The following is a 19,253-nucleotide window of genomic DNA, read 5'->3' on the forward strand; positions in this document are numbered from 1 at the left end:
ACAGACTATATGCTGAACTTTCTCTACTTTATCTGGGACAAATTAGATGCGTGACATTATCTCCGGCAGTGGCTTTTTCCTATAACAATATCACCTCTTCTGGTGCATATGCATATGCACAATATTTGAACTCTTAATTTTTCCAGGATCGAACAGAGCAAGAAAGAACATTTGGTCTGGCAAGGTAGATTCCGGACATAATCATCAACGATATGCACAAGATTACTGGACAATGATTAATTCTTTGAGAGATCCTATAGGAAATGACGAAGTCACGGTAGACTACAAGGAAATATTTTACATATACTTGATAAACCGTTTGTTATAATGTAGTACAAATAACTGAATTTTAACGTATAACTTGACCTTAAAACAAGTGTTATGAAAGTGAATAGATAAAATATTTGAATCGAACATCTTGGTCAGATAAGGTAGACGCAGAACGGTAGAATGAAGCGATGGGCAAAAGGACAAGAGACAGTTTAATATATAATAGCAGAGACGATGAGAAACAATTTGAAAGAAGACAAACAGTAAGAGAAAAGAAAAAAAAAAGAAAGAAAACGGTCCCAAGCCCAACCTCCGTCTAGTGGGCTCATAAATTTATCCGTTGTCGGGCGTACGTGACCTGCTTGTACATGGCAGTTAAACTGTTGCCTGGCTCCTTGTCGGGCGTACGTGACCTAGACCAGCTGTACATAGCAGTTAAACTGTTGTTTGGCTCCTTGTTGGGCGTACGTGACCTAGGCCTGCTGTACATGGCAGTTAAACTGGTTTGGTTCATTTAATTCATCCGTTGTCGGGCGCACGAGACCTGCTGTACATGGCAGTTAAACTGTTGCTTGGCTTCTACTTCTGTCCGCACCATCTCTAGTCGGTCAATCTCTATATTATAGTATGGATCCCATACTGGACTAGCGTATTCTGTTATAGGTCTTACAAGTGTTTTATACGCATTTTCCTTTACAGAAGTAGATCCAATATTCAGATTTTGTTTTAAGAAGCCGATTGTTCTATTGGCTTCGTTACATTATCATATGTTATTGACATGGTCATTCCATTTCAGTTCGGATGTGAATGTGCAGTCTAGGTATTTGGCACTTTTGACAGGTTCGATAGTGTGACCATGTAGATTTTAGGATGTTGCCATGGTATTATTTTTCCGGCTGATGGTAAGTACATTGCACTTGTCTGGGTAGAAGGCCATTTTTCATTTGGTTTCCAATTTAGCTAGTTTATCTAGATCTTTTGTAGATCGTTCGAATCTTTGTCGTTTGATATTGTGAGGTATGCTATAGTGTCATCTGGGAAAAGACGGATAGTGGCTTTAATTCCATCGGGCATGTCGTTGATGTAGAACAAGAATAGTGAAGGCCCAAGGACTGAACCTTGGGGTACCCCAGACTCTACATCAATATGTGCTGAGCTCTCTCCATCCCCTACTACTGCTCGAGTCCGATGTGACAGGAAGCGAGCAATCCACCTATTGACATTTCCTCTGATTCCATAGTGTTCGAGTTTATCATTGTACGAGGAGACTGTGACTAAACTTGTCGAAAGCTTTAGAGAAATCCATAATCAGTACGTCTGTTTGTTTACCTGCACTCATGTTGTTGGTGATGTCGTCCACAAATTCCATTTTGGTTCAATTTTGTCAAAATCAGCAAGTAACATCGGTGATTAATTTTTCACTTGCAAGTGAATAATTCGACCTTATTGAATCCGTATGCATCATGCATGTGACCTTCAATTTAACCTCTTAGCTAGAGTTGGGTTACGCATGAATTAGGCGTGTTCAGTTATTAAAAAGAAAATAATGTCAACATTGAAAGTGAAACAAGGGTAAATCATTTGATTGACTGATTCGCTCCACTAAAACTCATTCTTATACAGGTAAACACAATGATTAACATATATTTGTAACCTATGATATGAAATCAAATAGACAGAGAAAAATCCAATTGCACGAGTTCGCTATCTATTTATAACTATATTTATGCTTACTTCGGGTTATATGACCGTCTGCAGTCTTCGGAGGTCACCTTGATGGTTAATTAGATGGCGTCTGGACTAAAATACACACGAAAAGCTGATCCATATTATCGAGCCCATGCATTGTAAATTGTTTATTTCAGACTTTTTATAACTTGGATATACGTTTTAGTATGTTATAAATCAAATATGAGAATTTGAGTCAAATCGGTGAACATGAATTTGACAGCTAATGCCCCTTCAAATTCCTCAGTAGAGGAATATTTACCCGTTGTCGGGCGTACATGACCTAGGCCTGCTGTACCGTGATGGCAGTTAAACTGTTGATTGGCTCATTTAATTTATCCGTTGTCGGGCTTAGGTGACCTGCTGTACATGGCAGTTAAACGGTTGCTAGGCTCATTTAATTCATCCGTTGTCAGCCGTACGTGACCTAGGCCTGCTGTACATTCCAGTTTAACTGTTGCGCAAGTCATTGATAAGATTCCTTTCAAGCTGAGGAAGCCGACTACTGAGTAGAAATCCACTGTCTGTATAACAATGAAATGCAATATTTGAAAGAATTTTTTTCAAGACTTCAGGAAGAGATTTTCTGCAAGCTTACTAGAATAACCAATTAAGAAAGATGGAATGTGGTTCAAGGTAGCTACCTTAAAATCTGAAACCGAATACCGGTAGTTCTTTTCTTTATGGAAAACCATCCAACTTTTTTAGGATTACTTTCTGGCATTTTTTGAAACATATTTCTTTAAGAATTTGACATATCCAAACATATAAAATTAATGTTAAACTTCAATTTCTGGCTTTCTACATGGTACCAGTGGCAGAGACATATAATACTATAGTATAATCCAGTTTAATTCAGAGGTGAATGTCTTTTTCCTTCAATATCTGCAGCTGTTTTGAACATGTTTAACCAGTATGACATGAAGAATATTTTAGACAAATTTTGTGACATTTTTTTACTTCAGCTTATTACTGCGCATTTTTTTGGATTTAAGATTTGACTAACAGAGTGTTTTCCCTTTAATTCATCCTTTTACAGTACCGAAATGCTCTCACAAAAGTTCAGAGATATTTAGTACAGATTTCCAACTCCTGCTAGATTTGATGGACTACCTGTGATTATAACCTTAACAAGACTGTGAGCAACCAGTTTTGAGACTTCTATTGTGTTCTTCAAGTGGAATTATTTAACATTATGGTTATTCTTCAGTCTTGTAAGATTTGTGTTTTATCCTCTGGGACTCCTTTTTTCAGATGTTTAAATATTGGTACATCACGTTTTCACTTCAACAATGTAAGAGGTTGTGCAATCGTTCATATTTAACATGTTTACAGGAAGCTGCTGGGTTTGACCTTTGAATGCATTCAACCATATCTCTCTGTAATTATTTTTGATTAGCAAATCATAAGGACTGGGGAGTTTTTAAAATTTTTATGCTACAATGTGAAATTATATACATACTTCTTTGGAAAATATGCACGAGTAATTTTAGAGAGGTATTAAGGCTAAATATACAACAAAAAACTGGTAAAAATGTAATCAATTTAATTAAAGAAATAAATAAATAAGTTTGCATTGCATCAAATTAATAAATAACATATATCTTTCACAAACACACAATAAAAATTAACATGAACACGAGACCATATAACATGGGACCTAAATCTAAAATCATTGCATTGATATGATCATGAATACAGCAAAAGTAAGAATATGTTATAAATATGATGTGTTTTGTTCTCTAAGTAACTTGGGAGCAGAATTATCAGATCAAAATAAAAATTGAAACTAGGAAAAGATCTTAAGAAAACATCAAAAAAAAACTGTGAATGCCAAGATATGTCTTCCCTATTTTCCACCAAATTTAAAACAAAATTTATATAAACTGCCACACTACTTGAATAAATTACTTTGAATTTTTTCCAGAACTTCTTAAAAATGTTATAATAATCAAATGATAATACAATATGTGTTATTCTTTATAAGTATACACTATATATGCCTGTTCCCTGCCTCCTGGCAGAAATTAATAAGGTAGGTACGTAAAAAATTAAAAATGATTTTACTTCTAAAACTATTTTACATAAACTACATAGGAAAATTTTCTGGACTTCTAGGGAACTGAACCAAAAATGTCCAATTAATGCATTGGGGTTGGTAGGAAGGCAGGAAACAAGATCGACACTTCATTAAGACACCTTACAGAAAAAACATAATAACATGACAATGATTAGATTCAGAGGGACTGGAAATGGATGGATGCTTTATCTTATATCGTCTTGCTTCACAAAATTCTTTGTAGACATTAAACAAATGAAAATTGAACTTTTGAATAAGTTCCTGAGTTTTAAGAAAACATTTGTATAACGTTCATACAATAATATGTTAACATCTTAAAACATAATGGAGTACTTCATAAGTAATGTCTTTTCTGGCACACCATAACTCATCATGTATTGAAAACATAATACAAGATCTTTTTTATTAAATATAGTTTCTGTAAATTCAGAAATTCCAGAAAATTACATGTTTTCATATTGGGAAACTTGTGAATGGACTGACATCTCAAACTTAAATTTGGATTTTTGCTGATAATTCCTTTACATTAACATGTACAGGAATAACATTAATTAATCAGGCATTTTTATCACCTGTCGAAGAATGCAACAATTAATGCACACATTAAATTCAAATTTAAAGAACACATCTCTGAAAAAGAAATGAAAAGGATATGATAGCACCATCAATCATCAATTAATATGAAAATCACATAACAAAAATTATAATATAAGTAAAAAATACACATTAAGTCAAAAGAAGAGATATGTCGGTGGCCATTAGAAATTTTACACAAAAAATGTCCTAAAAAATTAATCTTTCCAAATTTGAGATAAGGTCATGAAACTGTAAATTTGACGTAAAAAAGGCCATAGTTTTCTTTGATTCAGATTTAACTTCATTGCCATTTGTGTTGGACTCAAATAAACATTATGGCTTCAGCTTTGTATACTTCAGGGTATAAACATTCTTTAAATTCAAGCTTTAGAATATGATCTGATGATGTTGACTACAGTATTTGTAACAAAATATTTTAAAATATAATTATATAATATACAACCATCTAACAACCTTGCATACACAGACATCTTACTCAAAAACTTATTCCATTTAGTCTAGGTAAAAGTACAAAAAAACTTTCATGCTTAGACTTTTTAGTACATCAATGGCGAACAGAATTTTTTTTCTGATATACTCACTTGGTCCTTTAATAAATCTATTGAGGATTCAGTTCTAGTGTAGAAATTTCCAAATACAAATTTTTAAAAGAGCAATGAAAGTACTATTCATTTAATATATGTATATTGGTTCTTTTCCAATTAATCATTTTAATGGATACTTACAGGAAGTTCATTTATTTTTAAACCTGAGACAGGTACAATGTAAACCCTTTAATATCAATGCCTCTAAAATGTAGCATTTCATTTTTGAAGATATAACATTTTACAATGTATATTTATAATTACAAAAAATTGATTCAAATGTTTTATAAAGATCCAATACAAGATTTTACCTTAAATAATTCTCAGCAATTAACATTTATGACAATGTTGTTTGATATGCTATCAGTCAATTGACAAAACTGTTACTTGCCTAAGGCAATACATCATTACCTGAACATGAACAGGAATTTATTTCTAACTTTTTAAATATCAAATCACTTGATGTTGCTAGCCTTGTCATCAATTGAAACACCAAAGAAAGCACATGAACATTTACATAAATGTTAAATAAAACATGCCCATATTCTCTGTCATGGGCATATATGCCATAAATTAGTATGAGTTTTTAGTTTTGTTTCCAACAAATTAATTTTTCAAAGAAATTATGTAAACATAATCAAACATACACATATATATTCAGAAATAATTACAAAAAATATTGCTTGTTTTCACTGGGATAATTATAAACACATAAATGATCATTTCTACACAGTCACTTCCATGGGAGTTACAATTATGTCACCACACCCACTTCCTACAGATGAGGAATCATACGAGTCAACTGATTGGTTATCATCTGACCTATCCTCATCATTTTGCCATGACCCTGAACTTTCCTCTGATACAGATGAATGCCATGTCCTGGTCGACGATCTAGATGATGCCCATGACATAAGTGAAGCAGAACTATTGTCTGATGATAATGATCCTTTTTTACTTGCATGTCTACGTAAATGTTTAGCCAAATGATCACTTCTCATAAATCGCCTTTCACAGTGTTCGCATGTAAATTTTTTCTCTCCTGTGTGTGTTCGTCTATGTCGTGAACGTTCATCTGACCTTGCAAATTTTCTATTGCAGGATTCCCAATCACACACAAATGGCTTCTCTCCTAAAATTATAACATATATTGCATTCATTTACTACTGAAAGATAAACAAATATCAAAATACCATACTGGTTTTATATACTAAATTTATACATTCATATTTCAAAAAAGTTTGATTTTCAATGTGAGTATTATAGCCTCCTATTTTAAGGATCTGCACAAAATAATTTACTTTAAACTGACAATTAACAAAACTAATAATCACCAATGATGTAAAGACATTAAATAAGTATCTAGCCTTAGGCTTTCATTACATATAATCTGTAACTTAAAAAGATCAATCAGGAGACTTCTTACAAATATTACGTAGAGTATTTCCCCATCACTGTGAACACAAAATCACCAAAACAAGCATTCCGAGAGTATTGCATGGCAATACATAGTCCCCTGCCGCTTAAAAATTCATTGTACTGGTACAAAATGCTGACTTGATCAATAACTTGTTATAGTGTAAACTATATAATAAATATCAAGTCAATATCTTCAAGCATGATGAAAAAAAGTGTGGAAACTGATTATTTGAGTGTTCCAAGTCCAAGGACCATAATTCTACACAAAATCATCAGAACAAAATTTGAACTTGATCTGTAACTTGTCATGATAGAACTATGTACCAATTATCAAATCAATATCTTCAAGCATGACGAAAAAAAGTGTGGAAAACTGATTATTTGAGTGAATTTTCCAAGTCCAAGGACCATAATTCTGCACAAAATCATCAGAACAAAATTTGAACTTGATCTATAACTTGTCATGATAAAACTATGTACCAATTATCAAATCAATATCTTCAAGCATGACAAAAAAAAAATGTGTGGAAAACTGATTATTCGAGTGAATTTTCCAAGTCCAAGGACCATAATCCTGCATAAAAATCATCAGACAGGAACAAAATTTGAACTTGATCTGTACCTTGTCATGATAAAACTATATACCAAATATCAAATCAATATCTTCAAGCAAGAAGAAGAGAAGTGTGGAAAACTGATTTGCCGGACTGACAAATGGACAGACAGACGGACAGAGTGCAAACCTAAAGTCCCATTCGACTTTGTTGGTAGGGGATTAATTATTATGAAGGTATCATAAGACTGACTGAATTTCTTCTTACTTGATTTAATAGGTACATGTACATGTATTTTTAGTGCAAGCTACTAAAGGTGCATGTAATAAAAACTTATTTACCTGTGTGTGTTCGAAGGTGAGCTTTGAGATGTGAACTCTTGAAGTATGTTTTCCCACAATTATCATATGTACATGCATAATTCCTTCTTCTTCCATTGTTAGAATTAATGATATCATCCACAGTCATGTTTCCTGGAGGTGGAGCTGGTGCAATGGGACAAAGTTTATCTAACCAGGCCTTACATGTCATGGCTTGCTGCAGTGGCTGTACTGTATTGTTATTAATGAGAATGACCTGAACAAGTGGCTGTGATGAATTATTGATGACAGTTGTTTTTTGGGGTAGATTAGTACTCAATGTATTAATGTTAAGTGGACTATTCCTTAAAATGTTGTTGTTGAGGACTGACTGAGAATTCAATGCATATCCATTGTTTGTCAGCTCAGATGTCTTGGTATTCTCACTAATGGCACTGTTCACTATTTTTGGTACAAGACTTGGACGATCAAATGGAAGTTCATTGTCATTTATTTTACCTTCCTTCAAAAGCTGAAAGCAAACAATTAAAACATTTCAACTATCTACAGATTCCTTTGCTAACAATCTATCAAAATTATTTTAGAAATCATTACACCCTAAAAACGTTTGTTGCATTGGCTTAGTATGTAAATACAGTACACAGAAGATGATTCAGTTAAACATGAGCAACACGACGGGTGCCACATGTGGAGCAGGATCTGTTTACCCTTCCCGAGCACCTGAGATCACCCCCAGTTTTTGGTGGGGTTCGTGTTGCTCAGTCTTTAGTTTTATATGTTGTGTTTTGTGTACTATTGTTTGTCTGTTGGTCTTTTTCTTTTTTAGCCAATACATTGTCTGTTTATTTTCGACTTATGAGTTTGAATGTCCCTCTGGTATCTTTCGCCTCTGTCTTAAAAAATCACTCTTAGTGTTGAGTGAATAATAGTGGAACAGGTGATTGGAAATGATTACAATCTGATTAACTACCCTCAAACACAGTGCATCTGGCATGGAGTATAACAGTTGTATTTCTCAGTGAAGTATAACATTTTGTTTTGTAAATAAATGTCATTCAAGAGTAATTTTGAATAATTTTTTGGTATAAAATGCAGTGATTTTCCTAACCTTTTTCAAATTGGCCCTGGGCCCTAGGCAATTGGGAAAAATGTGTCGTATAACATATGAATTGGGAAGAAATAAATCATTGTGTTTTATATATTTTAATGATGTTATTTATTATTTTAAAATTCCAATTTTCTTTCATGGTCTAATTTGAAAAATCCTCATTATGGCACCCAGGTGATCCTGTATCAGTCTATTCCTCTCTGGTGTGCATGAATAACATTTTGCACACCAGAAAGGAATAGAATCAACTTGAGGGTCGCACTCGGAGTGGGATTGACGGTCAGTTTCACTTTGTATAGGAGCAGAGTTCATTTCAAGTGAACTTTGCTCATGTGTTTGTGTAGAAACAATTTGTTCAGAGCCAGTACTAGGGTCTGAGGTGACTGCTTTAGTGCCTTAATCCTCCACAATCACGGCTTCATCCTGTTCAACATCCGTAAAAGTAGAAACATTTTCGTTCAAGATATCAGTTCCTGTAGTATCAGTACTAATTTAGGATTTTTCAAAGCCAAACATATCAAGTTTTTTACAATCATTGGCATCTTTGCCTTTTTAATTTGCGAACCTAATATTTTGAACTATGAGAGGAGGATAATCATGTTGTCTGTTTGGGCATGCTCAATTCACAGCGAAAAAATAAACCAGACCAGCATATCTTTGCTTAGTAAGACATTGCCGTAAAAAACATATAGTAAAAATTTACTTTATATTAGAAAATAATGAAAACCTTTTAGTTTTTCATGTTGGCATATATTTACAATGTTACTCAGATAATAACACAGCACCATCACTTCATACCATTCCAAATTCTTACCGTTAACCACAGGACGTCATCCAAATGCTGAACTAAGCTCACCCATTGTAAAAACTGGTTTACGAAATATGATAGTTACCTGTCTATATTCGACATGATTTTCTTCGGGAACAGTACAACAACCTATATTTTGAACCAAATCATACACACAATAAAATTATCAATTACCTTTACGCTACAACTTGATTGAATTGGGAATTTTACGGGTTCAATTTGGAAAATTTCAGGTATTTTCTGATTGGGAACAGGGCCGATATTTTCGGCCCTAAAATAAAGGCAGGAAAATCACTGAAATGAATTTGGATTGGTCATCTTGAGGGAATTATTTTAAGCTTACCATTAAAAAATTATTTAAAGAATATGGTTAAACAACAATTATGTTTCTTCATTGGAGAAATCCAGGGCTTTTCCTGTAATGTGGCCACAAATATGTACATGTATGAACCTACCATTGCAAGTTTAGATTCTTTTTTCGGTGAAGGAGCTGGTTCTCTGCATGTCTTCATAGAAGCTGTTTGACGTGCCTTGTACACTTCACAGTAGTCTTTAGAATTGAGAACATTGCCTATTGATAAAAGAGTCTCTATAGCTTCTCTCTCCACTGCATTACTGCATTCATCAATGCGCTGCTTCAAGGTACATTGAATACACATTTTAATAGTCTGAAATATGTGAGAAAGATTTACAAATAAAATGCTACAAGAAAAAATCTTTTTTTTAATTTAATCCACACTTGATATAACTGTAAAACACTCATCAATTTAAAGTTCACCTTTCCGAATTACCTGAAGGCAAAAATAAACAAATTTTCACCCCAAATTTACTCTGAGTTCAGACAAAGTAATGTGTGCATCAGTATAAAGTTTAAGGCATGGCAGAACCAAGATAAAATAATTGAGATGCAACTTTGTGTCAGAATATTAAAAACTAAAATGGATTTTTATTCATCTCTGCAGATGCTAAGGTGCTAAAACAATCAACATTTGGAAAGATGCTTCCCCATTAAATGTTATATTTGTAGTGATCTTTAATAGATATCTGCACTTTAAATGGTGTAACTGAGGGGACTATCAGGTTAACCTCAAGTGTTAGTTTATTTACCATCTCCTGCAACCTGGCAAAAAGTGCAAAGCTTTTAATCTTCTGAAACAAAAATGGCATTTGAATGTTATTTATCTAGGTCCTGCCATGCACTTTAAGTTAAGAGTAAAACTTGTTGAAAAATTGTAAAAATTGTAATTGTAATTTCTATTTATAATAAACACACATGGTTTCTATTTATATACCAATAGTTTCCCCAAAGTTATCTATCACGTGACACCGTCCAAATTTGCTATCTCAACTAGTAGCATTTGCTTATTCACTGTACTTTTTCGTATGTGAAATAAATTTAAGCTATTAAATTAAGTTATTACAGAACACTTTCAGCATTCAAAACGCTGTGTGTATTGTTTCTATAATTAATAGCACTGAAAATGGGTGAAACCAGTTCATGACCGAAATTACACAATTAGGTCAATGACACACCCCCTAACCTGGATTAGCATGTTTCTTTATAAAGCTTCATTATTTCGCCAGCAAATAACAATATATTCATCATGTCATAAGATCACTTTTTATGCAAATTATTTTCTGTTGTAAAGTGCCCTAACATGACGACTGTGTCGAACTGCACTTTGATCGATCAGCTGTCAAAATCATGATCAGTAGGGGAAATAACTCCTCATGATAAACAATGAAGACCTTTCATAACAAAGTCTTTAGTTCAATTATTACTAATAGAATTAAAAGAAATTTATTTTCGACAGATAACATGTGAATACATGTAAAGCAATCATGCACAAACATTGTTTACACTGAAACAAAACCAGTTCATGAAAAAGACAAAACGAGAGAAAAACAGCATAACAGAAGACACATTTGTTTTTTTCATGAAAGACAATAAAATAAATTTAAAACATATAAACATCGCTTACCTTTCACATTGAATGTATCTTATAATAATTTTCTGATGTAAGAAATAAGAGGAATACACAAGCCTTCCTTCGTTGTGAATATACAATTATTTCCAAAATACATCATTTGGGTGAGGGCGGGGATTTCTAAGCCAATGAAAAACTCTTTTTTCTGAGTGTCGACCAATCAAATAAAAGTGATCATGCATTCCATGACTGTATTCCGCTGATCTTGCACGTGGATTTCTAGTGTTTATTCTGTAAGATGATGTGTATTGCAGCACGTTTAAATGTGGTTTAAGAAATTGAATGATTGGGAATCAAATGGAGAAAGAAATGCATTATATTACCGTCCATGTACATCGAGAACGTTGAAAAAATTAACTGAATATAAGAAGCATATTGTTTATAAATACAGTAGAATCATGAGAATATTCATCACTAGTCTACATTTGCACATGGGCATATATTTAACATTGTTGACAATATGATGAGTTTATTTATATACAAAATAGTTTACAAATTTGAATTTATGCCAATATTTGTTTATGATTATAGTTTTAAACGACATTTTTAGTGTAATGGACTTTAATTTTGTCTGATTTTGAGACATTACCGACTAGGAGAACAGTGAAAGGATTTGTATTAGTATTAAGTGTATAGACCCAGTATTTATTTACTAAAAAAGGTTGTTCCCAATGTCACTTCGTGTGTAAAGGATCAGTTTCAGCACAATAATTCACAATGCAAGGCTGTACAATTCTTAAATTAATAGAGCCAGTGACTACTTGGCTTTAAATCTTGACGTTTCAGGGCATGAACCACTCTTTTCAAATAATAGTCATTCGTTTAGCGTGTTCTTGCTCATTCTGTCAATGTGCAGTTTACGATGCTGTGCTCTTATTTTCCACTTATGAAAAATCATGGCATTATCTTATATACTAAGTACTATTATTTTATTTTCCTAATCATAGTGCTCGTTACAAGCATATCAATCAAGACTCAAGTTACAGATATAGACAATACAATATACTGCCCTGTCGCGGGAAAATAAGAATCAGATTAGGCAGATGGCGGTACACTGTATCCTGTATGCCTTGTGAAGAAAAGCAGAGAGGATGCACATATCGGCCTTTCATTGAGTAAGCAGGGCGTATAGCTAGTCAAACAAATAAGTGTACATAAAACTTTCGAATCGACCCTGCCCACATCCAAGAGTTACTGTAAGTGTTTGGGACCGCTCCAAGTCCGAGATAAATGACGCAAACTCCTGCGTTCTGATTCTGACATATCCCGATACTTACATAGATATAAGAAGATGTGGTGTGAGTGCCAATGAGACAACTCTCCATCCAAGTCAAAATTTATAAAAGTAAACCATTATAGGTCACAGTACGGTCTTCAACACGGAGCCTTGGCTCACACCGAACAGTAAGCTATAAAGGGCCCCACAAAATTACTATATATAGTGTAAAACCATTCAAACGGGAAAACTAACGGTCTAATCTATATAAAAAACGAGAAACGAGAAACACTTATGAACCACATCAACAAACGACAACTACTGAACATCAGATTCCTGACTTAGGACAGGTGCAAACAAATGCAGCGGGTTTAAACGTTTTAATGGTACCAAACCTTCACCCTTTTTCTGAAACAATAGTGTAACATCACAACATAGAAAGACACACTATAAAATATCAACTGAAATAGCTTAACTCAATCAAAGGACATATTAACACCATTGAACATACACTGAACAAATAAATTTGACCTATGACACAATGTAAATACAAAATAAATAAACTAAGGGAAGAATAATAAAAGTAACATGTTATATCGGTAAGAAATGTTAAACAATTAAAGAAAAACAATATGCTCGAACAAAAATATCAGCCATTTGCAATAACTTTAAACACAGGTAAATGAAAATAATTTTGTTGTTAGGTATACGTGTACAGTACCAATAGAGAAAGGAAATATTTTTACAAAATAAATAATTTTGATGTTCATAGTACGAAGTGAAAATTTATAGTTATACCAAACACTTATCAAAGCTGGTATATAGACCAGATATAACCCTGAATAACATCAAATAACAAAAAAGCAATACAATTAGTATCAACAGGTCAAATAAACAAGAAAGTACGATTTGAGAGTACTCGCAGTTACTGACAGCTAGTTAAAAGCCAAAACAATTAATAATAAAAAATCATGCATCAGAGACTAAAATCAACTAAAACACATCCCAGGGATTTAGTATTGCCTGGAAAACTTATCTTGACAAAAAATTTTGAAAAGTAAAATGTAAAGTCGAGCCATAGATGCATGGACACATATGTACTCTATTATTAACTAGTGTAGGATCAATGTAGCACCATGATGAACGACAGAAGGCGATAGACCTATGTACAATTCTTAAATTAAGAAAGTCCAACTACTAAATAGTCATCGACTTATCAAAGATACATAAAAATATATCTTATAATAGACATGCATGAGGGGATTCAATCAACCGTACGACCGTTTGCTAATGACATTATTGCTTTTATGTCACAATCTTATCAGATACAGATGCAGCAAACCTATAAACAAAGGGACCTTGACAACCTGGCTGAATTTATCATCCTGATAAATGTAAAGGTATTCCGATGGCACTAGAAGCGAAGTCCATCTAAGTACAATTTCATATTACATGCCCATAATCTTGACCATGTCACATCAGATAGGTGCTTGGGACGTACCATTTCATCAGATTTTATATGGGATAAACACATAAGCACCATATGCTCCAACGTCAATAATACCATCAGTTTTCTTAAAAGGAATGTATACATTTCCAACAAGTCGAGTAAAGAAAAAAACATACATGTCCCTTGTCACACCTACATTGGAATATGCCAGCGCAGTTTATGGGACCCATACCAACAAAATGACATCCACAGACTGGAGATAGTTCAAAAAGGGGCAGCAAGGTTTATGTTACTAACATATATCACAACACTTCATTAGTTAGTAGCATAATAGTACCGGTACACTACAGGAATGAAAGAAACAACAGATTAGTAATGATGTGTAAGCTTGAGAACAACTATGTGAAAATTTATACATATATTTGGTAAACTTGTATACAAATATGAACGCCTTTCCAGGACAGGAGTAACAACGAATCAATTCTGATAAAGTCTTACATGGATTAGTATTGTATCTAAATTTACGTGTGGGCTCCATAAACAACTTTAATAGTCAACATATGTACTATTTCCAAGCAAAGCTAGCAGTTTAGTTCATGTTGTCTGAGACTGCTATCAAATTCAGACTAAGATGGAGTTTGACACAAATCTAAAAAAAAATCTTCACATGATATGATTGGTAACGTCAATGAGACAGCAACACAACTACTGAAATAACGGTCATAGTTAGACATCTAAAGGGCAACATTTAGTTCTTGTCTACCTGTTCTATTTTTACGAATAGCCAGTTCGAAAAATATGACGGGTTTAAAGAGTGTTTAGACTATACCCAATAAAATAGAATAAAAATATACGTCCGATCTTTGTTGTAATTGAAAAACCATGAATGGCTGTGCAGAGTATTTCAGTTACATGCCTAAGGCTATGTCAATGGTTATCCACGTTCTTATGATCTAATGTGATCCTCAAATGTGTTTCAGATCTGCCGTCATTGAACAGTGAAAGTGGGGTCATAACCAGCACACATGAGTTTGGGTGAAAGAGGGATTACAGAAATACTGTGATACTGTTTACTCCTGTAGTGGCATTCTTAGTACTCCAAAGAACTTCTGGAAAATGTTAAATCTTTGTCATTCTCTGAAATAAATTCTATCAAAACCTTCGATATTTCCACCCTTTACACCACCATACCACATGAAAAACTGAAAACCCGTCTAAAAGAAATAGTTCACAATGATTTCTTCCATAAAAATTATACCATTCACTACAAATCTATTGTTCATGATTGTTTTAGGATATAATTCGGCATATTTTTGTTAAAAATAAGACCAGGAAAAAAAACATGCTATACCGAAGAAAAAGTGATCTGTATTACGGTGTTTTTCATTGACAACTTTTAGAAGACGTTTTATTTCCATTAAATGAGGGTGGTAAAGGGGGGTGCTTGCACGGAAAAAACGTGAAATAATTTCTGTCATGAACGTTGCACGAAAAATAAAGACTTTGATGTGAACCTTTTGTGACTGAGTCACTGTCTTCTTGTATATATAAACTCTCTGTTTTAATTGTTATTCCCGATTTAGTAAACACATTTATGATATAAATGGTTTAAGGCTTTTAAAAATGTATTTCTTGACGATCCCTGTCAAGTGTTTGAATTTTATTTGAAAAATACCGAGCACGCAAAATAAGCATTTGAAAATCACGATGCACGTAAAAATTAAATAAGCAGAACACGTTGAACGAGGCACCTGTCTTGCACGACTGAACGTCAAATAAAAAAGTAAAAACACGTTGAACGTGAAATAAAAAACGGTGATCACGTTGCACGAAAATAACCCTTTACCACCCTCTTAAATGGGCTCACAAAGAGCATATTACAATATATGACATTATTTAGACAAAAAAACCAATCAATAATCAAGTATACATATATCTATCCATAGAAAGAAAAGAAAAAGCAGTTTGAACATGACTGAACTACACATACATAAATATACATATTTTATGCATTACGATATATCTTCACTACTGATTTACAATTATGACTTTTTTATAAAGCTCCAGCGGTTGGTTACGGAAGCCGATAAGGGCTATTAAAAAAAAAAACATTATGTCGTAATTACGACATATCATGTCGTAATTTCGACATAACATGTCGTTATAACGTCATCGCTATGTCGTAATTTCGACATAACATGTCGTTATTACGACATCACTATGTCGTAATAACGACATAGCTATGTAGTAATAACGACATCGCTATATATATATATAAGAATATGTATTATGATTGCCATGAGACTTAATGACACAGAAATTAACAACTATAGGTCATCATAATGCCCTCAATAATGAGAAAAGCCCCCGCATAGTCAGCTATAAAAGAGGGACGAAAGATACCAGAGGGAGAGTCCCCGACATGACAGCTGTTTAATAATTTAATTCAAACGAGTGAAAATAACGGTTTTAATAATGTACAAACAAAGACCGAAAAACGAATATGTAACACAGCAACAAATGACAACCACTGAATTACAGACTCCTGACCGCTATGTGATAATAACGGCAACCTTATAGTTTAACTTTTCACTTTTTGATGCGATATTCTTTATTTTTTTATATCAAGAAATGGATTTTGTGGTATCAAAAAAATGATTTTGTGATATCAAAAATTCGAATTCTTGATATCAAACAATCATTTTTTGAAATCAGAAAATAAGAAATAAATAAATGATGGCTCCCTGTGTGTTAATAAAAGCATCCAAGCTCACCCATGAGCCCAAACATCAGGAAATATATACAAAAAATGTTCCCGGTAGACCAATTGATTTATAATGTGGAGTACCGCTACACGATATTGGTCATTATATTGATGACATAGGGTCCCTTAATTGTTACAAAAATTACAAAAACAAAATACTTATATCAAGGACACTTCAAGTTTTAAAATGACTCAGACTTCAAAGTCTCCAGGAAACTGCTAGTTAATAACATTTGAAGCAAAAGACATGTACACTAATCTTCATTTTAACGAAACTGAACGAGTACTGAATTACCTCATTCCAACTTATTACGAAATTCGAGTCCCATCCACTAAAAAACAATATTGAAGCTTTTGGTAAATTATTCTAAAATATAACATATTTACTTTTGCGTCGAACACTTAGAATCCCAATCGGCGGAAAAGCCCTAAGAATTTACTAAATACTGAAAAAAACGTTTTACATGCAGAGCTTGACACATCGAAACAAATTACTGATGTGTTCAAGATTTAGATTCGATGGCTGGATGATATATTCAGGTTCAACTGACGTAATACACGATCTTTTCGCCTTATATATCTAGTACAATACATATCCACCTAAATTTTACATACCAACTTTCTTGACAGTCGTTTTAATACAAAGACAAAAGGTTCCAAAATGAAGGATATTTTATATATAAAAACGTACATTAAACCTACTGAAACTTTTCAATACTTCACATAAAAATCTCATATAAAATAAATGTATTAAAAGGATTTATGCAAGACGCGGTCCATAAGAAATTCTAACAGTCTTCAAAAAACGTCTCTTAAAAAGACGAAATAGACGAAGTATTTGAAAATACAAGACATGCATTTTTTTATTACTTGTTTTTGGCTTTGTCAGTAACTGTGAGTACTCTCAGATGATGATCTGTACTTTGAGTCTTTTTGTTGTTGTTACGAATGTATAAATATTTGTCATATGTCGGGCAAAATATTAGCCGACTATACGATATGGGCTTTTCTCATTATTGAAGGCCGTACGGTTGGCTTGCCTATAATTGCTTACATCCACTTCATTTGAACTTGGATGGATAGTTGTCCCATTGGCATTCATACCGCATCTTCTTATTTTTATATTTAACAGAACTAACTAACTTACTAAATCCGCAACATAAACAACGGGGGAAAAAACTTGGCTTAAAACAAGATTACCAAACTGACACTGGGGCTTAATTTCACAAAATCCTGGCTGCACACATCTGTTTCAGAGGAAACCAATAATTGCTTATAAAAGAAACGGCAACTTACAAGAATCTTAACATAACTGAAATGTGAAACACAAAAACACAAAACTCTCTTATGACTGATTATGCCGAACTCTTGAGATATTCTTTCCTTAAACACGACCAAAACACCAGACCTAAAGTTAGGGCTCATGGGTGAGCTCGGATGCTTTTATTGACACACAGGGAGCCATCATTCATCTTTTTCCTATTTTCTGATATAAAAAAATGTATTTCTTGATATAAAAAAATCGTCAGTATTATTTGATATCAAAAAGTTTATTTTTCGATATCATAAAATGGATTTCTTGATATCAAAAAATGATTACGTTCATCATGGTCACATTCTACAAATAGAAACTTCTACAAAATATTTAGGCATAACCATGCAATCAGATCTGAAATGGAATAACCTTACCATGTCGATAAAATAACATCCGAAATGCAAATCGACAGCTTAATTTTCTTAAACGTATTCTAAAAGTATCTGCCAAACCAAAAAAAAAAAAAAAAAGAGAGAAAGGGCATTATACATGTCATTAGTTATACCTTAGCTTTACTACAGCTCTTGGGTCTGGGACCCTCACAACAAAACAAAACCAGATGACCCACACAGCGTAGTCTTTTGCTGTTTGCAATCCTCTTTAAATAACTAAAGAATTACAATTCAATCAAATTGAGATATACATGTAACAGACGCCGAAATACTAGCTCTGTCTCAAATATGCTAGAACACACTGCAAATGAGACGGGTGACAAACCAGAATAGTGGTATTCTATACTTGAAATTGTACACCAACATTTAGCAATTTAATCTAAAATCAGACATCAGAACAAAACATAAAAATACTTACCATTGTTATAAACGAATGCAAAACAATAACGATTTTTAAAAAATTTCCATTTTATCCGCACGCAATAGTACAATGGAATCTGCTACCAACATTAGCCGCTTCCTTATAACGGCACAACAGTTGACCACTTCAAAGGGCAGATTCCTATATTTTCTGCTCGTTCACTGGCAAATGATTCTAAAAACACCAGAAACATATTATACAATAATAATATGTCTCTGATAACACGTACATAGATTTAC

The 19,253-nt window shown here is 33.3% G+C and overlaps 1 protein-coding gene across 1 annotated transcript; it reads right to left on the minus strand.

The window, feature by feature from the left end:
- Positions 1-3,527: 3,527 nt before the first annotated feature.
- On the minus strand, positions 3,528-11,557 carry LOC127731722 (Krueppel-like factor 6). The gene is made up of 4 exons (XM_052240560.1): positions 11,451-11,557; positions 9,924-10,136; positions 7,574-8,063; positions 3,528-6,391 (listed from the first exon to the last, which is right to left on the minus strand). Exons 2-4 carry the CDS (start codon positions 10,125-10,127, stop codon positions 5,985-5,987), a joined length of 1,101 nt encoding a protein of 366 aa, XP_052096520.1. The 5' UTR covers positions 10,128-10,136; positions 11,451-11,557; the 3' UTR covers positions 3,528-5,984.
- Positions 11,558-19,253: the final 7,696 nt, after the last annotated feature.

The sequence above is a fragment of the Mytilus californianus genome, unplaced genomic scaffold, assembly GCF_021869535.1.
Source record: "Mytilus californianus isolate M0D057914Y unplaced genomic scaffold, xbMytCali1.0.p SCAF_1, whole genome shotgun sequence".
Taxonomy (NCBI): domain Eukaryota; kingdom Metazoa; phylum Mollusca; class Bivalvia; order Mytilida; family Mytilidae; genus Mytilus; species Mytilus californianus.

Coding starts and splice junctions, on each gene's coding strand:
- LOC127731722 (XM_052240560.1), bottom strand. CDS start 10,127: ATGTGTATTCAATGTACCTTGAAGCAGCGCATTGATGAATGCAGTAAT. Junction 8,064..9,923: donor AAGAATCTAAACTTGCAATG/GTAGGTTCATAC, acceptor GTTTGCTTTCAG/CTTTTGAAGGAAGGTAAAAT. Junction 6,392..7,573: donor TCACCTTCGAACACACACAG/GTAAATAAGTTT, acceptor TTATAATTTTAG/GAGAGAAGCCATTTGTGTGT.